The sequence below is a fragment of the Podarcis bocagei genome, assembly GCF_964188305.1.
Source record: "Podarcis bocagei genome assembly, chromosome: 1".
Lineage (NCBI taxonomy): Eukaryota > Metazoa > Chordata > Lepidosauria > Squamata > Lacertidae > Podarcis > Podarcis bocagei.
In genome coordinates, this window is record NC_138125.1 from 118,086,462 (window position 1) to 118,107,535 (window position 21,074).

The following is a 21,074-nucleotide window of genomic DNA, read 5'->3' on the forward strand; positions in this document are numbered from 1 at the left end:
TTCAGTGTTGCTGTTTTTTAAGTGGGAACTGCTCCTACATCTCCTTGAGTTTGGCCCCAAGATTACAATCCCACACACCTTTGCTCTGGAGTAAGCTACTTGGTGGGACTTATTGTCTAAATATGCATGGGATTGGGCTGCCAGAAAAGTAGACACACCTTTAGCCTTTCCTTGCTTTCTTAGATTCTATAAGACAATGAAAGAAGAAACCCTAATTGTGTTTGCTTCAGGGGAACCTGATTATTTGGAAGACAAGCACCATTTACAGCATACGGTTGTATGTTTTGCCATTGAAGCTGTTGTATTTGCTTCTGAATTCAGTAAGCACGATTCAGCCTTTACATTTATTTAAAGTCACCCAACAAGACCAGTCTATCCTCTTGAATGCTCTGTGCAGCTCGCACAGCATAAACAATACTGATGAATTAATGGATCATGCTTATAATCCTTTAGCATCTCAACATTAGACCACTGATATTGTCCATAGTATATCATCCCATATTACTGACATATGGAGGAGCAGAAATAGTTTACACTTCCCAACATGTCATAACCTACAGCAGGCAATGGAGGACTCAGATGGATATGAGGTTCAGGTTATTTCATCAGAAAGAGAACCTCTGGAGCATTGGTCTTCAACTGGTGGTTTGCCACAAGAGCGCTACCAGCACACAAATGCACACTAAAAGGTTAAGAAACGGGTCCCCACTTGCATGTTTGGATTAAAAGTGGATCCTGGGTCAGAAAAGATTGAAAATGCCTGCTCTATAGAACCTAGCAATAAAACAGAGTTCTCTACCATGGTCTTAATCAGAGGATGACTCCTCTGCATACCATTTTTTCCCCTCCAGTCATGCAGAAGTCAAATTCTGCAAAATAAGGCAAGAGCCTTATTCGGCCAGATTCTCCAGGAAGGTGGAAGCTAGGACACTAGATCTGATCAGCTGGCACTAGTTCCTAGAAGGGGTAACAGCTTTATGTCTGTAGCTGTCTTAGCAGCACCCCTAGGAACTGCCCAAGGTCCTGTTCCTATCTGCTTTGACTGGCCACTGCCTGCATCCCCTGCAGTCTAATGAAACTAGGCAAATAGTCACCAGCCCTTATGCAAACAGGCAGGAAGAAGCAAACATAGTAATTAATCAACTAAACTGCATTCGTTTGCCACCAGTCAAAAAGAAAGTACTGCAACACGGAAAGTCAAAGCTCTGCAGGTTTGCAGCAAATGAGGTAAAGTATGCAAAATGTCCATATTATTTAAAATTTAATTTGATTGTTTTAAAAAGCCAGTCAAGTTCATTAGGTATGAATTTCGTACCTCTTTAATTTAGACAGCACTACACGTACTAATTTAAGTACTGCAACAGCAAAATGTGGAGCAACAGCAGTGAGAAAGCAGGAGGATTGATGAGATTTTGGAAAGCAGTACTGGAGGTGCAAAGAAGCTGAGACTGCGAAGGACACGTGCGCGCACACACACAGACTTGTAAGGAATGAACATTTGATGTGCTAACTGGAAGCTTCTTTTTCTAATCTCAGAGATTTTAAGTTCTTCTACAGAAAATAAGCTCCTCATATGAAGAGAAGGTTAGAATTCTTGGGAATCCAGTCTATTCTACACTGGAAACAAAAATGCATGCTTTGCACAGTAGGTTCTTCGCTAAAGCACAATAAAAGGGGGGAAATGGTTTGGCCATTTCAAGATTTTAATTCAATTCTCATGACAAAAAACACACGACACTACTACTATTAATTTGCACAGGACAATGTGCCTGGTTCTTTAGAAATGAGTATATTGGCAGCTGTCCTCTCCAAAGAAAGTGCCACTTGTGCAGATAAAACAGAGACAGAAGACAAGAGAATAGAATCCAAATGGACTCAAGAATTAGCATATGACGCATACGATGTGCTGCTGTCTTCCCCCACTTGTTCTCTGCCTATCTTTTCCCAACATAGAGAAAAATATCTATTCTGGATACCGAAGGAGACCATAGAAAAAGAGGACAACTGAAGGAGACCATAGACTAAGCGTGGTATCAGGTGACATAACAAGAAAAGGTGGCGACATTGTATGAAGCAGAACACTGCTGAGAGCAAGATGACAGAACAGAGGTTAAACAACAGAATACCATTATCCTGGTTAAGTGAAGCAGTTCAACTTATGCTGCAGTTCTTAGTTATACTCTAGTGCATGAATCCTTAGCTCACCAAAGCTTTATAGTGAAAGCAAACTGGGTAGAAGCGCAGTTCTTCAAAGACTGAACTGAGTTCTGTCTGGTTAGCTGATCTGAAAATTGTGACATTATCTTGTGTGTTTGTGTACATACATATGGACAAAACTGGATAAAGCTACCAGGGTAGATCAATGAGATTAGCCTCACTTTCCTTCATTGAACATAATGCATAACTGGGGTGGGTGGATGTAGATTTTATTGTAAGATGAGGCAAGCTCAAAGATGGCAAGCACGCAGGATACTGCTGCTCCAACATTAATGTATCCAGTTTTGCTGAAACGAGAATTAGAATACTACTTGGGGTCCCAAGGCCATAAAGTTAGTCCTGCTGCAGGCTCAATTTTACAGCTATAGACATGCAAGTGATGCAATAGAAGGAACATACAAATACTTGAAGATGAACTGAACCTGAAGTGGGGGAAACAAGTTATCTTTTATTTGATTAAAGTTTTCCTAACAGAACCAGCATCCACAGGCTAGTTTCTTTGTGATTATGAAACACTGGACTCCTCAACCTATATTATACCCTGTATTGAACAAAATAATTCAAAATGTAATGTAATGTGATATTTATCTGAGTTGTGGTTTTGGGGTTTTTTTGTATTTTAAAAATATAAATGAATAAAAAAAAAACAACCCTAGTATCGGGACAAGAAGTTGCCTTTATCTGTATTTTTCTTCTTCTTCATAATCCCTAACCCCATTATGTTTGAAAGTATAGGGTAGATCAGGACAGGAATTCATCAGTATCATAACATTTGATTTTGTCACTTGTTTTTAGAGAGTTATCTGGCATTTATGGAAAGCAATGCCACAAATAGCATTTACCACCTGTGGCAAACAACAGTTACAAATCACGGTATTTCCAAAACCAACCATCTGAAAACGTAGCAAATTGCCATGTAAGACCATACCTGTGAGAGGGATTGCCTGAGACAGGTTATCTGTGTATTGTGTCCAGCGAAATCATGTTCTGAAACCATCTGCTTAAGTTTCTCCTTCTCTATCGCTATGCTGTTGAAGGCAGACTTCAGAAGAGAATGTACTGCGGAGAAAACAGAAATGTCTCTGGTATACACCACAGGCCTCTGCATGCAACTTACAAAGAATATGTATCAGCGAACATTTTGAACAGTGCAATTCCCAATGCTACAGAAACAAGATGCAGATTTTGCAGGGCCGAGCCTATCACTTCCAAACTTCCATATGCCCTACTTTGAACAACCACGTATAAAAAACGGCCATTAGCCATGGCTGGAGTTTTGTCCTCATGTACACAGTGGAGCCTACGGTGCCATTATTCCTCACAGAGTGCAAAATCAGTTTAGTCTATTTTTCTCTCATCAACTACGGCTACTTCTCAAATATTCAGGGTATTTTCACACACCCTGCAAAATAGGGGGAAGGGGGGGATGAGTCACTCAGGTCAAGCATATTTATATTCTGTTCTTTAAAGCATATCTCCATGCTACATGATTCCCCAAACTTCTGAAGGGCATGCCATTTTTCCTGTCATTTATCACTGTGAAAATTCAAAGGGTTCAGTGCAAAAAAAAAAAATTTGGGGGGTGTCTTAATTTTTAGACTCAGACTGTAAGAGCCAACAACTTGTACATCTTTGGCTAGAATTTTAAAACATGGCATAGCAAGTGGGTGCTGATCAGGTGAAAAAAATTGCAAGCCATCACCTTGCAAACTTGCAAAATTCATACCGGTACTGCAAGAAATCGCTTCCTTGCAACTGCATCTGTGTGCAAAGGATGTCTGAGAAGCACAGCTGGAATAGTTGAAAAGTAAAACACAAGGGGTCTTCCGAAACTTAACAGGATAAGAGAGAAACCTTTGGCTGCTGCACATTCAACATGCTAGCTTCAGTTTCTCCCAAATGAAACAATCAACACACACAATGCCTTGGCCCAAAGCTAGCCTACTCTGTATCAAAGGTTATTTCCACTGAGATGCTGCTGCTACGCATACAATTACCTTTCTGTGCCATGAGGCAAAACTCTTCCTGGAGTTTCAGGTAGTCCGTGGAGCTTTCCAGGGGGTCAGGTGCATGGCTTGGAGGAGACTGAAATTCGATGTCTGCACAAAGATTAGGATTGGATGAATGCAGGCGAACAGGAGACATTGTAGTGCTGAAAGGAACCTAAATTGGAAAGCAACAGATACAAGGGACTGTATCTTTCTTCCACAGGACATATGGCACAGCACTGTAAGACTTTTCTCACTTTACCATAGCGCTCAATATTTATGAGTCGTGGCACTGCTGCCAAGAAGTATCTTTTTAATCTCCTTCAAAGCAGGAGTTCTGCTCCTTCCCTGAAATCAATGTTGATGTGTTATAAGCGTTAATTTATGACGAATAGGATTTCAATTCAAACTTGCAGTTACAGCTTGTAACATAAAAAAGGAACAGTGCTTTCTAAGTAAAGCCAAACACAACCAACCAAATATTCAGTGTGGGACATTAAATAATAGAGCTTCAAGTGTCTTCTGATTCACTGGAAATCAGAAAAGTGAAGGGAGGCATTTTAAGAGAGAAAACTTTACTAAATTTGTAGTCTGGCCTTCCAAACATGTATGAATAATGTATTAGCAGCTACTGGGGAAAAAGAAGATTTGAACAGTACTATTTTCTCCAGCAAACTTAAAACATGGCTAAACATCGCCAAAGAAGAATTATGAACAGATTTATGAAAGTGCTGGTAAATCGGGAAATGGATATATAATATATGGCATTAGTACATCTACAAATCACAAAATGTGAAGTTAGATGCATTGAGTGCCTGTCTTTTAATGTAGAATGTCAATTTAATTTGTTGTATTTATCTACACATTGCACAAAAAGACATTGTGAATATACAACACAGAGAGACAATCTTGAATCATGTCTTCAAGAGACAATTTATTTTACCACCTCCACTTTTCATTTCCTTCTAAGAAATATGTTTGTATATATATGTGTGTGTTTTCTCACATTGCTTTTTTTTGTTACACAGAATACACACAAACATATAAGCATCATGCACACATCTGCAGTGCTTTTTAAAAATAATATATTAAGTATTCAGTGATGACATGCAAGACAAAATGCATTCAGCCTTAGGTGCATTCCGCAGCCCAATGTTCAAGCATTTTTGTGACCGAACTTGCAACCCAATTCAGCACTTGAATATAAAGTCAAATATTAAATTACATTGTTGTCCAAATAGTTCATGTAATTTAAATGTCAATTTCTTTGGGGGGGGGTGTTACAAAATATATTACATGCTTTTGAAATATTCTCAACAGGACCAGCATAAAAAGTCATATTACTTTACATTTCAACAGACAATGGATTCATTGGCCCTAACCAGTAGGAACTTCTTGGAATACAATTTTCTCCAGTTCTTTCAGGAACCTGGACTTGCACAGTATATAATGTAAAGTTTTAATTCATCAGTTGAAATGTATTTTTGAGAGATTAGACATCCTATTCTGCCCACATATTTATTGCAGCTCTTCTTCTGCTATCCAGTCTCTTAACATTGGAACTTTACTGTATGTTGATACATTTCTTCCATTCAGCTATATGAAAAACACTAACTTTGAACCTGAGTTAAATTTAGATTGGAAAAAATTGAATGCCTCCTCCCCCCTTTTTTTTTTTGTTGGTTGTTTAAACAACAATCAAAAGGAGTGTTTTCCTTTCCCAGGGGAACTTACAGTATTACCACAGGAACACAGTATCATTGTATTACAATTAGATGTCAAACTAAACTAAAATTCTGTCTTTAACAATTCCTTAGAATAGCCTTCTTTTGGCAAACAAGCTTTGATCTCAATTATTGATCACTTCCTTCAAGTTTGTAACTTTGCCCTTTTCAGATGAGTTCCAACGTCATGCCAAAGGATGGGATATCCCCCATCATATCCTCCATACTGCAGCCCAAATCTGCTCCAGAGTGTCCCCAACCCTCTAGAACACATTTTGAGGGTGTGCAGAAAAGGAAGAGGAAGTCTTGCTTGCACAAACAGAAGTCTGTTGCACAGGCAGGAGAACACAATTGGATAGCACCATTCATTATTATGGCTGAAACCAAACAGCAGCAACCTAGGAGCTGATTGAGCTATAAACTGTGAGGAAAAAAGCTCAAGGGAGAACCTAGAGATAAACTAGGAAGGGAAATCTTAATCTACTTTCAGTCTTTTAAAGTGGCTGTTTCTGAAAGACTAACTCTATAAGCCAGTGTGCAAGGGAAGGCACTCATAAGATGGAAAGCTAAGGTCACAGAAGGTATACTGTTCTCTCAAGGTGGAAGCGGAATCTGAGGAAGCAGCTGCCATCATTGCATGAATAACTCTGCTGAGAGTGGTGCAAGAGGAGGCAAAGACTAAGGAAGCTCATGCATTTGATCCCTGGGGGGGGGGGGGTTCTATAAAAAGAAGGGCAAACAGAAATATTTCTGCTCCAAATGCAAGATTCTAATTTAGTGTACACTGGCTGCCAATACCCAGGATGCAAATGGGTGGTAGGAGGAGCTGTTGCAGGTCCTTCTGTAAAGGAAGCACTTGCTGCTAGTCAGCCATTTGCTCCCCATGCTGAAAGAAACTTTGAAAGTGGCATTCTATGTTACTCAAGGATGTTTGGGTAGGATGAAAAACCAGGAAAGTTCTCGTTTGTCAACAAAGCGCGTACACACATCTAAGAGGCACATTAGCCTCCAGCTAATGTACATGAATTTTCAAAAATGAATGAATGCAAATATTGGCACATCTGAAACAAACTTAATCACATGAGGAAGAGGCTATTGGTGCCTCATTTTTATTTAATAATGATGGTCCATGTTCAGGGGATATATAGATTGCTTTACCTCCAAATATTTAACAAAAAAGCAAAGCCCAAATACTACGTTAGTCATTCAGATTACCATAGTAACCTCCCTTCCAACCATGAGAGGCAGAGACAAATGATTTTTTTTGGTACAGCATCTGGAAATTAGACCAAACATCTGGAATGAGGATGTGGCTAGAGAGCATTACGCAATTGCTTTAAATCCAAGAGTTAATGTGGTAAATTGGGAGTTAAAATAGAGGCCAAAAGATTTTGACAATTAAATTCAACACCAAATTTGGAAAGAAATAGGTAAAAAAAGTATGTGAGAAATATACAATGCTGGCAGTATTTGGACAATCAAATCTTGGCTTAAGTTAACTTTAAACCATATCATGTTTCATTTGGAAACCATTCAGCATGGTTTCCCAGTCTGGACATAAAAAGCTCTGGTTCCCTGGTTAACTGGGGCTTGCTGGCTTGTTTCTCGGCTCACGTGACATGCAGGAGTCTTAGTTTTAGATCTCAGCTTGTTAAGCAAAGATTCGATCAACTGAATATAGATGCTGTGAATCACAGGTGTGGCCCTCCAGATGTTACTAAACTACAACTCCCATAAGCCCCAGCAAGCATGGCCAACGGTCAGGGATGATGGGAGTTACAATTCAACAACATCCGAAAGGCCAGTGGTTCACCACACCTTATACTTTCAAACCTTGGCTCCAGTAGGCCTGGAAGATACACATATTATAATTTTAGGGTGCACACATATGTATGTGTGGTATTAAGTGCATGCTTGCCATTCACAACATGGTTGCACCTTTCTCTGTTGCAGCACTGCCTTCCATAACCATCAGCTATTTGGCTATTTCCCCCCGCCCCCATCTCAAAGTGGATCCACTACAATGTTGTCTTGCACAGCCATTATCTGCTCACCCAGGGGATACCTTAAAGCTACCGTTACCGCCTTAATCTCCTACTCCACATTACCTATCCACCTAAAGAATGCTTCCCGGGTGTACCGTTCAGCTCTGCTTCCGCCTCTACTCGTTTGTTCCCCATCTTTCACAAGCTCCATTTTCAGGTAGATGTTCACAGCATTTTTGGCTTGGTGCAGTAGCCTGCTCTGATAATCTGTTTCATTTTTTTTTAAAGTAGCACAGTTGTAGATTAATATGCACATTCACCCCTGAAAAGCTGGTTTATCTCTACTATTAACACTCCCCTCTAAATGACCACTGGTATGTGATTCTGGGCTCAATTGAAGCGTTGGTTGTTACCTATAAAGCCCTAAATTGGCCTGGTTACCCAAAGAACCACACACTTTCTACCCCATAAGATTGCCTGAAGCTTGCTTTTTTCACCAGAGGCTGTCCCCCAAGTCCTACTGCCAACGGAAGTTGAGTTTAGTGATTGGAGAAGGGCCCTTCGTAGTTCTAATGCCATATATTGGGGATGTTCTTCCCATGGAAACATTGCCTGAAGCCAACTATATATTTCTGGCACCAGGCAGAGACATTTTTAATTTGTCCAGACATCCAAGCATATTCAACAGATGGTTTTAAGAGTTGGTTATGATTCAGTGTGGTTTATGGATTGAGTGCTGCTGGGGCGGTGGTGGTTATATCATTTTATTGTACTGTTTTATTCATTTATCTGAATGTTATCCTGGCATAGTATTCGAAGGGTGGGTGGTAAATTAAAATAAATGCATTCATCCCTTGAATATTAACATCACTTTCCATCAACGTGCAATTTGGCTTGAGTGGCAATTTGTTATTTCAATGAAATATCAAGGACCTCTTACTAGCCAGCTCTCAGGTATCCTCATTTCCTGACAAATCAGATTCATTGTGTCAACCTTACGCAATCATGTTACCGTAGGTGGAAGTAAATACGTCTACTTTCATTTGAACTACTGAATTAGGTGAACATTCTGCTATTCCAACTCTTCAAAGAAGCCACATAATACACACTTTGATTTATTTACTTAAATTTTTCTTCCACTGAAAGTCTAACTGCTTTAAAAAAACAAAACAAAGTAAAATACAATTGGTGTGGCAGTAATATGACTTTTTGAGATTATGGAACATAAATAAAACTTATGCAATGCAATACAGAATGATTGAATTTATTTATGGACCTGGTAACTACTGTACTTCTCTTCTGCTTTCTTGATTAAAACAGTCACTTAATAGAATTACAAAGATTCTTCCAGTCTAAGAATCTTTACTCATAAGTAAGACCCTCTGAGTGTTGTTTTTTTAAAAAAAACTTACTCTCAAATGAGCATTAGAACCTTAAACATATACAATCACTTTCCTAGTTATACTGCATAGTATAAGCATATGTCATACTTTGATATTTTTATTATTGTTGGTTTGTTATTTTATTCTTTTTTAAAATATTTGCTGTCAGCCATTTTGGACACCTCCATATGGAGTCAGAAAGCTAGTTATAAATTTTATTCTAAATAAGTATAAACAAGTATACTAACAGGATAAAGTTAGGCTCTGACATCACTTAGCATGGCTTCTTGTGTATCATTTCTCTGCCAAAGTCCATCCTTTTTTATATACACGGTGCCTCCTATTATGCATATTTTATTGTTTGATTATTTCTACCCCACCTTTTGATCCAGAAGTGTTCCCCAAAATAGCTTAAGTAAAATAATTAAATAGAATTTAATTAAAGCTCTCATTTCCTCTTGCACACTGCATTGATATGGGGCAGCCATTTTCCTCAAACCCCAAATTCTCATTGGCTGCTCCTATCCTCCCTCTTCCACTCTGCTAAGGACAAGAAATGGGAAGGCCAATTGTTGGGTATTTCTCGCTCTTTCTCCACACCTAGATGCTAAAGGACAGTGGTTGGATGGTCATTAATCTCAGCATATAGAGATAAGCATGTGCAAACAGTTTAAACAGAGTTATTGGTATGCTATTGTTTTTTCAGCGTTCTCTGAGTAAAGGATCCAAAAATAATCACACCATGAAAAAGCAGCAGCAAGACTGCTTTTAATCAACAGTGAAGACATGCTACCAAAGAGAACTCCTTTTCACTCTTTTGCTCATAGCAAAGTGCACCATGCATACAAAAACAAAACAACCAAAAACCAGACTTTGGCTAAGGGAGCACTGTCCAAAATGGTTACACACCAAACATACAGCTAAACATACACATTTTAAGCTGGAATCATTTAGACCTGAAAGAGCTTAAGTTTGGCTAGATTTTATACAATGTTTCCCCCCCCCCCTTTTTACTTGGTTGCACTGTAAACATGCACAAGTTAGACGGTTTGTGAGCCCACAAACACTTAAAGAAGTAGTGACGCAGCTTAGCACATCTACATCAATGTCTGCAGCTTCCCATCTTTAAAGCTTCTATGCGCCTTGACTGTTAAATCCACTCACTGTTGTAGCCACTGCATCTGCTAGTCTCTGGCGACGCCGTGCGGTACTGAACTGGCTTTTCAGTGCTGTCCCTTCCTGACAGTGAACGGGAAAAGAACAGGGAAGCAGAAAGAAGGGGAAAAGGATGATGGGAACTCAGGAAAGACAGTCAAGAGAAAAAGAGGAGGACGTTCTTCTAACTGTTTTACTTCTACCAAGGGCCAATCTGCAGTGCAATTGAGAAAAAGGGAGTCACCAAGTTGTTCCGCTATGTGTACCTCATCCCCAGTTAGCCCCATGATAAGCTGCACAGAGTAGGTTTCTAACTCAGTTCATCACAGACTGACTGACAATTAAAGGACACGGTGAAGCCACTGAACAAACCGTTGCAGCACCACTTACCCAGCTGCTATAATGTGACAACTCTTCTTTTGCAAACAGGTGGAAAGTAATTGGTCCTAATAGTAAGAAGCAGAAAACCTTTTGGCATCAAATAGTGTGGTCTAAATCCAGCACAAAAGTGATGCTCGCTTAAGGCCACTGCAATCACTTTGTGTTGAATTTAGGCCCTACGCTTTTCTTATTCACACACGTGCAAGATACATTAAGAATAACTGTCTATTAAAAAGTTCCTGGTAGCATTTGATAGTTGTGAACTACAACTGCATGTCCATAATTTATGCATGTTATTTGGCATGTAAATAAAAAAACAAACCAGGAGGCAATGGGATGAAAAGACGACAAAAATCCAAAATTTGGATATGGTTCAATTACACTACACAATGTAGCGGAAATCACCCAGAATGCTGTTCTCTCAGAATGCAGGTCTACTAGACGTTGTAAGCTAACTAAAGGTGTTTGGCAACTAAGTATTTCTCTGCATAAAACTTTATGCCACCTGAGACTGCAATCTGTTCTGGATTTCATGCTACAAGTTTCACCCAGACCAGCTATTCAACATTCTTTTACTTCTGCGTTGCTGTTTTTTTGTTTTTTGAATGATCAACCTATTCATTCATTCCAACATATTCTGCATTATTCCTAAAACAATGTCAAGGATGGCAGACAAGCACTTATTTAAATCACTGTCTGCAGGCTGTAGCTTCCAAAAGAAGTAAGTGATTTATAACAGTCCTTCAACATGCCATTAAAAAATCCAAGTGGCACTAGAGTAAGCAGTTTCGCAAGGGTACAACCAACTATTTAAAAAAAAAAAAACATTTTGAGTGGTTTTCTTGAAGGCAACTACACAACTATATATATCCACGGGCAACTGAAGATGGGGGACAAAGTATGTACCACAACTCCCACCTCTGCTGGCAAGCTCTGAAAACCTTCCCTTTTTCAGGCTTGCTCAGGGCTTTGTATGAGATATTCTTTTCTCAGTCCTGGAGGAGGGAGCAGATCTTAGGCATGCAAAAACCTCCTGATCCTCCTAGCTTTACTTTGTCAAGTTGTCCCTCAATTAAAAGAAGTGAACAGATAGGAGTTCTGGGATATCCTAGGTACAGGTAAAGCTGATAATGTACAGGATCAGGTAGTCCTTTTTATCCACGAACAGGGCAGGAAGAAGAGGTAAGAGCATGCAAGAGCCACAGACTCATTCACTCTCTCCTGGTTCAGAAGTTCAGTTTAACTAGGCTCTCAATTATAACCAGGAGCTTCTCTTTCGATTCTTGTGAGCTATACATGGCAACGAAAGAAAAACCCGAGAAATGCACAGCTGAGCAACGCAGCGAAAAAAGCAAAACCGCTCTGCAGCTGGTGAGGGGGAAAAGAGGGCGGTCCCCGGGCGTGCCTGGCCCTAAATAGCCCGGGCCACGCCTCCCCCGCCCGCCGATTGGTGGGCTGGGTGGCAGACCCGCCCGGGGATTCCCCCAAGTCTCGCGGGGGCAAGGGAAGCCCCCGCGGATGTGGGGGGAGGTTCCTGCCCGCAACACCCTCTCCGCTGCGGGGGCGGAAAGGGCTTTAGCACGTCAGAATGGTCCCGTGAAGCTATTAACATAGGACTTGGAGCAGAGATAAGGAAATTTAAATTTGACTGCAAGCTTTTCTGACCAATCTGCACTTCCTTCAAATTATCAGTGTTCCTTCTTTAAGAGAGAGAGAGAGAAAGAGAGAGAGAGAGAGAGAGAGAGAGAGAGAGAGAGAGAGAGAGAGAGAGAGAGAGAATATTTTAAAACTCTAGCAGCATGTGAATCTCACAAGGATCTATTAAGAACTAATGAAAACTACAAATTCTCTTTAAAAAAAATGGCACTAAATTATAGATAAACATACCAAGAGTTGCAAACTTTACAACACGGAAAATGCAGTTTTAAAATGTTGCAGCCCCTCTTCTTCTTATAACCTCTTGTGTTCTTTTCTGGTTGCATTGGAAAGCAATGAACCCGACTACTGACTGCCTGTGCAAAACTTTGCGTCATAACTTCTAAAGCAATCCAAGAGTTTGAGGGTCATTTGCACACACATCTGGATTAAAGCCTCTATGTGAGAAAATTATTTGAAAAGGAAGGATGGTCAGAAGCCAGACTGACCAGCTTCTGGGGCTTTAGACCTGAGGTGGGGATTTTGTTGGGAGGATGGAAACTGTAGTCCGGTAACATATGGAGGGTGGCAGGTTCCCCACCGTTGCTTTAGAGTTTCTGAGACTTTAGAACATTCTCTGGAAATTTCCTCTCAATGAGTCACTCTTTCATTACAGCTCAGAGAAAAGGGGGATGGGGAGGAAGAGAGAGAGAGAGAGAGAAAGAAAGAAACTGGCTGACTTTTGAAAGAATAAAGTCTGGTAAAACTGAACCCTTAATTCAACAAACATGGACCCTCCACTGCAAAAAAGAAATAAAAAACAGAAGTTTGTTACACAAAACACTCTGCATCTAGTTAGCACTTCAGACAACAGGCGTTAGACACAAAAAATGTAAAACACAGCGCAGAAACAAGCACAAATTGTTTGCGGGTGCAACATTACCTACAAAAGGTTGATTTGTCAAGTGTACCCTTTTGTTAAATCACTGGTTTCTTCTTCCAGAAAATATTTCAAGAAAAACTTTCAAGAATGAAAAGGCCAGTGCTTCAACAATTCAGAGGCGTCTTTTATCTAAAACTCTGGTGAAAATTGAAAACATGAACGCAGTACCTGGAGCTGTATTTTAGCATCTTTGCTGACGCTTTTTGTTCTCCATCTTCTTGTGACACGCTTGTCCTTCTTATCTACACAATTAGCCTACGTCGTGAAATAGTTAAAAGCAACAAAGCACTGTGTTAAAAGCACATATAAACAACCAACAGAGACAATACTGGAAAAGTTAGTAACAAGAATCTTGGCGTTAGTTTTCAGCAAATAAAATTATGGTAAGAATGCTGACCCAGGCTCTCCATAAAAAGCAAGCAATGTGCTATTTTAAAACAAATTTAAAAGCAAACTAACTTTGGAATACAATTCTAAAGTCATTTACTTTAGACTTTTCTGCCTAAATTCAGTGATAGTATCCTTGCTTCCATATGATACTCAGTAATACGAAACAAAAACAAACTGAATATTAAATTACTGGAACAAAGGTTATGCAAAATTGTATTGGCTGCAGTATTTACAATCCTCACAGAACTGGATTATAGCAACAATTTATTCTGCTCATGCTTGGATATTTCATAATTGACTAGAGAGTTTCTAAATTTTGCAGGCTGACAATTGGTTTCCTCTAGGAACCATGTTTTCTATAACAAAACACATCATCGTTTTTTAAAAATTTGGAATTAAAAACTTGCTTACCTGCATATCCGTGAAACTTGGAGCTGACTGAGTCCTCTGAAGTATTTCTAAGTTTTGAAGAATTTTACTGAGTTCCACAAGGTTTGACTGGCAGTGCGTAAGGTCTGACACAAATTATATTCAAAAAAAGTATGTTAGTTACCTTGGTCAAGATTTTATTTTTTCTATTGTACCTCATAACTTAAATAGGATAAGATTATCAGTACAGTAGCACAAACACACAGATTGTTGTGTGGGTGTATATATATATGCATATGTATATGTGTGTGAATATATATGAATATATATATGAATATATATATATATATATATATATATATAGGTTTTGGTGTCTTCGGGTGTCTTCCCGTGTAAGAGTTGGGGTGTCTAGGCGACGTTTCGACGAGGTCTCACTCGTCATCTTCAGGCTGGTGCTTTCGGCTTCTTGTTACTAGAACAGAGCAGGATCTCAGTGTTTGAGTTCCTATAAATACTGTTGAGGGGGTGTGGTGTATAGCCTCCAACGTTCTGGGCAGAGAGAACTTCCTCTCTGCCCAGAACGTTGGAGGCTATACACCACACCCCCTCAACAGTATTTATAGGAACTCAAACACTGAGATCCTGCTCTGTTCTAGTAACAAGAAGCCGAAAGCACCAGCCTGAAGATGACGAGTGAGACCTCGTCGAAACGTCGCCTAGACACCCCAACTCTTACACGGGAAGACACCCGAAGACACCAAAACCTACATTCCTGTACCCGTGAAAATCTACGAAAGCATATATATATATATATATATATATATATGAGAAGACAGGAGTGCCTGGCGTGTTCTGGTCCATGGGGTCACGAAGAGTCGGACACGACTAAACACACACACACACACACAACACATATGCATGCTACGCTTTCTATAGGCATAAAAAGTTATGCCCTAAATGAGGGACTCAACATACAATCCCTGTACTCTTTTAATCTTCTTAATCCAGGAACAGCCAACACGGTGCTCTCCAGATAATGAACTATATATTTTTTTTTAATAATTTTTTTTTATTGGTTTTACAAAAATTTTTAAGACAATACAAATATATAAAAAGACATACAAACACGTATAATTTCATAACCTTTTTTTCATAAACCGTGTTTCTCAGACTTCCCCATACCAGATAATGAACTATAAATCCCATCTGAGCGACCCTTAATTTCATAGGGTATACTCTGAATAAAAGTTACTTGAATACAACCCAACATGCTAGTTGTAAATAATTAGGCAAAAGAAAGCTAAAAGTACATTCCTTGCTAATTCCTTTTAATTCTTGCGCTGGATTTTCATTAGGCTAGGCAATCCCCCCACCATCTTGATTAGTTGTTTTATAAAGATCAGCAGTTCAATACACTGCCGTAATGGCCACCAAGTAGCCATACCTCTGCCATGACTCATCTTCATCAGATAAAAAGCACTCAGAATATCGGTTGGCTAAATCACCATTTTCTGTTAACTGTCAACTTATTGAGTATTGTAAGGGGGATGGGAATATGTCCCTGAAGATGCTGTGACATCTTGGTTGGTGGAATCCAGTCTCAGATCAGCTTAGCCAAGGGAAAATGTCCTGCGAAATGGGCTCAAGACGTTGTCTATCCATTATCTATTCTAGACCAAACTTTGGGTCCCCAGCTGTTGTTGGACTACAACTCCCATCAGCCCCAAGCCCAGGTCTTGTTACCTAGGAATGATGGCAGCTGTAGTCCAACAACAGCTGGGAACCCAAGTTTGAGAAACACTGGCTAGACCAAGCATCCCCAAACTTGGCCCTCCAGCTGTTTTGGGACTACAATTCCCATTGTGCTGGTCCCGGGGGGAAGGTTACCGTTGGCGTGGTCAAAGTCCGGTCCTGGGTCACGAGTCTGGAAACAGTTCACAAAGAGCGAGGCGGGGTCCGAAGCAGGAAGCCGGGCGGGGACGGGAACTCTGGAAGGACAGGTCTGGGTCCGGGCAGAAGCAGGTATTCAACGACGTTGCTCCTGCAACCTGGGACCGGGCTGACTGGCCTTTATCTTCTCTGAGGCCAGGGGCGGTCCCGGCCCCCAGGAGACCCGCCTCTCCTGGCCTTAAGGCGAACACTCCTCCTGGGAGAAACCAGTTCCCTCCGTCTCTCTGCCCTGAGCCTCTGCAGCTCAGGAGAGGCTGGAGGGTTACTGGACCCAGGGGGAGACTCACCTACCCCTGACAGGGCTGGGAGAGGCGCACCTGTAGGCACTGTGTCCTCAATCACCTCCAGAGCCAGAGTGGAATCACCTGGTGCCTGCTCCTGAGGATCCGGCACAGGTGCAGGCGCTTCAGATCCAAGGCCCTGCCCCAGCTCAGCCGGCCCTGAAGGCGGGGACTCCTGTGTAGGCTGGGGTTCCTCCGGTTCAGCCTCTGAATCGGATTCCCAGGCCATCACACCCATCATCCCTGACCACTGGTCCTGTTAGCTAGGGATGATGGGAGTTGCAGTCCCAAAACAGATGGAGGGCCGAGTTTGGGGGTCCCTGGGCTAGACCATTCACAGCATGCCATAAAAACTACAGATATAACATTAAAAACTAATCAGGAACCCTCATTTGTTTTTTTTAAAAAATAGCTCCCAGATACATTGACACAAACTAGATAGATTTAAAAAAAGGCTAGTGCCAAACAACATTAACCTCCATTTTTAACCTGAAAGCCACCATAGGCAGGATTCATTGTGACCAGAAGTATCAACAGATTGCCCTGAGATAGTACCCCTTATTATTATTTTTTATTGTATTGGTTATTAAATTCATATGCTGCCTTTCATCCGAAAAGCACAGAGTGGTTTACAACATAAAAACACAAAATACGTATTAGCAAAAAACAGTAAATCCACCCAATGATTGCATATAGGGAAATATGAATACTACATGAATACTACATATTTAGAGCCCTAAATGGCCTCAGTCCTATATACCTAAAGGAGCATTTCCACCCCCATCATCCAGCCTGGACACTGAGGTCCAGCACCGAGGGCTTTCTGGTGGTTCCCTCACTATGAGAAGTGAGGTTACAGGGAACCAGGCAGAGGGCCTTCTCAGTAGTGGCGCCTGCCCTGTGGAATGCCCTCCCAGCAGATGTCAAGGCAATAAACAACTATTTTACTTTTAAAAGACAACTGAAGGCGGCCCTAAAAGGGAAGTTTTTAATGTCTGATGCTGTATTGTTTTTAATATTCAGTGGAAGCCACCCAGAGTGGCTGGGGAAACCCAGCCAGATGGGCGGGGTATAAATAATAAATAATAATAATAATAATAATAATAATAATAATTATTATTATTATTATTATTATTATTATTATTATTATTATTATTATTATTATTATACATGGGAACTATCTATTAGCCAGAAGCCGAGTATCTATAAATGGAAGGAAAGAAGCTTGACCAGAGACTGACCTTCCGCACACCTGTCCATCTCCTCGGAGTCTTGCAACCAAGCAACTACTTTACTTTGGCCAGTGGTACATGTTGCGGGGAGGCTGTTGCTGCAGGTAATGGATGGCTGCCATGGGAAATTATTCTGTGCGACCTAAAAAAAAACACCCCAAAGATTCGAAAATTTTATTACTGAATACTGGGAGAAAAATGGCCTGTGCTAAAATCAAACCATCAGACAGGAAACAAATGATATCCTGTTTGAAAGGAGGCAAGTATGAATTCAGCACCTTGAAAATTGATGGTGGTCTTGGTTTTTCTGCCTGTTGTAACAATTGTAATGCACTGTGCTGGATGCTACATTGTTTTTAAATGTATTTTTATTGTGTCCTTTATTTCTTATAATGTATTTTATTGTAATACAATTTGCATTCCATAGAATTAAAACTGTGATACAATAAAATACAATGAACAGAACGAAATAAGCAATAAAAATACAATTAAAAATGATGGTGTATATCAAATGTGGACATGCCGCAAACCACCTGACCCAAGCTTGTGGTCCACTGGAGGACCACAGTTTGGGAGCCCCTTCTCTAGTCCAAATAAAACATCAATAACAAGCAGTTCAGCAAAAGTGGTAAAATCAGGGAGTTATTCAGCTTCCTCTTCTCTTCACTTCACTAGTGCTATCAATAATGGCACACATTTCCTAACGGAGGACAACGGTTAGAAAATGTGGTGGACTATTAAACAAGTATATTCCGATCAGGGACGTTTTATACCTTGGCCTCCAGGGCAGCAACATTAGCAGCTGGTGAAGATTCAGTAGTTGACGCTGAAGGGAATATGTGGAATCCGGCATCTCGTGGTGATCGTACAATCTCGTTCTGACGGTATAACCTGTGGTGGCGCAGCCTCGATACCCAAGCATCAAACGAGTCCTGGGATTTTACCTAGTGAGAACGGGGAGCTCAGCAATAGTATCTGACTGTTTCAAATTGGAAAGGAAACTAATGGGAAACATTCCTTACTTTCAAATGGTAAATATGCTCTTCAGTGTCAAGGTCTATCCTCCGAGCTTTCTTTTTAATCGACATAACTGATAGGCCAACATCTATGCTTCCGTGAACCTTTCCTTTCTGAGTCTGAAAAATAAAAATGAAGAGAAAACATTGCCAATGAGCTGGGAAAAATAAGGTCATTTATTTCTTTAAGTATTTATATATCACTAAATCAATATATATATATATATATATATATATATATATATATATATATATATATATATATATATATGCAGGTTTTGGTGTCTTCGGGTGTCTTCCCGTGTAAGAGTTGGGGTGTCTAGGCGACGTTTCGACGAGGTCTCACTCGTCATCTTCAGGCTGGTGCTTTCGGCTTCTTGTTACTGGAACAGAGCAAGATCTCAGTGTTTGAGTTCCTATAAATACTGTTGAGGGGGTGTGGTGTATAGCCTCCAACGTTCTGGGCAGAGAGGAAGTTCCCAGGTTAGTGTGCCTTTTCTTCATATATATATATATATTTGCTTTATATATATATTTGCTTTATATATATATTTGCTTTCGTAGATTTTCACGGGTACAGGAATGCAGGTTTTGGTGTCTTCGGGTGTCTTCCCGTGTAAGAGTTGGGGTGTCTAGGCGACGTTTCGACGAGGTCTCACTCGTCATCTTCAGGCTGGTGCTTTCGGCTTCTTGTTACTGGAACAGAGCAGGATCTCAGTGTTTGAGTTCCTATAAATACTGTTGAGGGGGTGTGGTGTATAGCCTCCAACGTTCTGGGCAGAGAGGAAGTTCCCAGGTTAGTGTGCCTTTTCTTCCTTTGGAATCTGCAAAATTAATTTCTTTAATTCCTTTGGATTCCTTTGGAATCTGCAAAATTTCTTTTGGAATCTGCAAAATTTGAAATAGATTCCTTTGGAATCTGCAAAATTAATTTCGTGTCCTGTTTCTTTCATGTGTTGGTAAAGAGAGGAAGTTTTTTCTTCTTTTTTGACGTCATTCTTGTGTTCTGCGATACGTGCATTTATTCGTCTGTTTGTTTGTCCAATGTACGTGGCTGGGCAGACTTTGCAGGGTATTTCATAGACTTTGCAGGGTATTTCATATTTACCAACACATGAAAGAAACAGGACACGAAATTAATTTTGCAGATTCCAAATTGCTCTTTAACATGGAACATCACCACAAGAGAATAATCATGGAAGCCATCGAGATAGAGAAACACCCTCACAACATGAACAAGCGTGACGACACGTCCCGCCTGCCAGACATCTGGAAATTAGCCCTCCCCACAAAAACCGACACCAGAACCAGAGACACACAGAACGCCATCTCCAATCAACCACACCAGACCCAAACCCAGACCCTCTCCACAGATAAAGTACAGACACCATCCAGTAGCCAAACCATAGTGGCACCTCCGGATGCTGCACCCCCCTGCAATCCCTACACAGATCTGGCTGGCACAGGGCACAAAACCACAGCTCGCCCCTATACACGAAGCCAAGCCAGAGCACAACTAAGTGCAGTACAGCCATCTTCTCAGAAAAACTCTTCACAAGCTCAAGAGGTCAAGACACGAAAGCTTTAGCAACTAATCCACACCTAATGACCCTCCTAAGTGGTACTCAGAATATCACTCAAGAAATCACTCAAGATATCCCTCAAGTAATTAAGGAACAAAAGAAGAAAAGGCACACTAACCTGGGAACTCCCTCTCTGCCCAGAACGTTGGAGGCTATACACCACACCCCCTCAACAGTATTTATAGGAACTCAAACACTGAGATCCTGCTCTGTTCTAGTAACAAGAAGCCGAAAGCACCAGCCTGAAGATGACGAGTGAGACCTCGTCGAAACGTCGCCTAGACACCCCAACTCTTACACGGGAAGACACCCGAAGACACCAAAACCTGCATTCCTGTACCCGTGAAAATCTACGAAAGCATATATATATATATATATATATATATATATATATATATATATATATATATATATATATAAAAGATAAAAACCATACAATAAAATTTATGGTGCCCAATTGAAATATGTTGTTTACTAGGTCAGAAACATCAGAAAATATTATTAGATGGGGAGAAAACGAAAGCATCATTTTTCTGGAAAGGGAATCATGAAGATAGGAATGCATTGCCCTTTGATTTCCTAATAAACACTTTCTCCATGACTAATTCTAAAAAAGGCTGCATTTCATATGCTACATTAACATATATTAGAATCTCTGCTTGCTATAGACCACACGCTAAAAGCTGCAGAAAATAAAAGAAAATTAAAAGATATAACTAAATAGTCCTTCACCAAACAAAACATTCTTCTCTTCTCCTTTCTTTCTACATCATCATCAAAGGAAATATTAATTATAATATTGGATTTTTATAATGTTACTTTTAAAAAAAGTGCTCTAGTATT

The 21,074-nt window shown here is 40.3% G+C and overlaps 1 protein-coding gene across 13 annotated transcripts in view; it reads right to left on the bottom strand.

Annotated features, from left to right (window-relative positions):
- The window catches only part of OSBPL6 (oxysterol binding protein like 6), a 107,679-nt gene that overhangs the window by 23,382 nt on the left and 63,223 nt on the right, over positions 1 to 21,074 (bottom strand). For 10 of the 13 annotated variants that reach the window (XM_081207565.1, XM_081207563.1, XM_081207553.1 and 7 more), the window contains 8 exons: positions 18,655 to 18,768; positions 18,406 to 18,576; positions 17,642 to 17,774; positions 14,212 to 14,315; positions 13,579 to 13,665; positions 10,461 to 10,535; positions 4,215 to 4,380; positions 3,146 to 3,276 (listed from right to left, as the gene is read on the bottom strand). In XM_081207565.1, coding sequence (XP_081063691.1) covers positions 3,146 to 3,276; positions 4,215 to 4,380; positions 10,461 to 10,535; positions 13,579 to 13,665; positions 14,212 to 14,315; positions 17,642 to 17,774; positions 18,406 to 18,576; positions 18,655 to 18,768 — 981 coding nt within the window. The remainder of the gene's footprint in view (positions 1 to 3,145; positions 3,277 to 4,214; positions 4,381 to 10,460; positions 10,536 to 13,578; positions 13,666 to 14,211; positions 14,316 to 17,641; positions 17,775 to 18,405; positions 18,577 to 18,654; positions 18,769 to 21,074) is intronic. The other 3 variants (XM_081207554.1, XM_081207557.1, XM_081207556.1) reach the window with 2 other exon arrangements.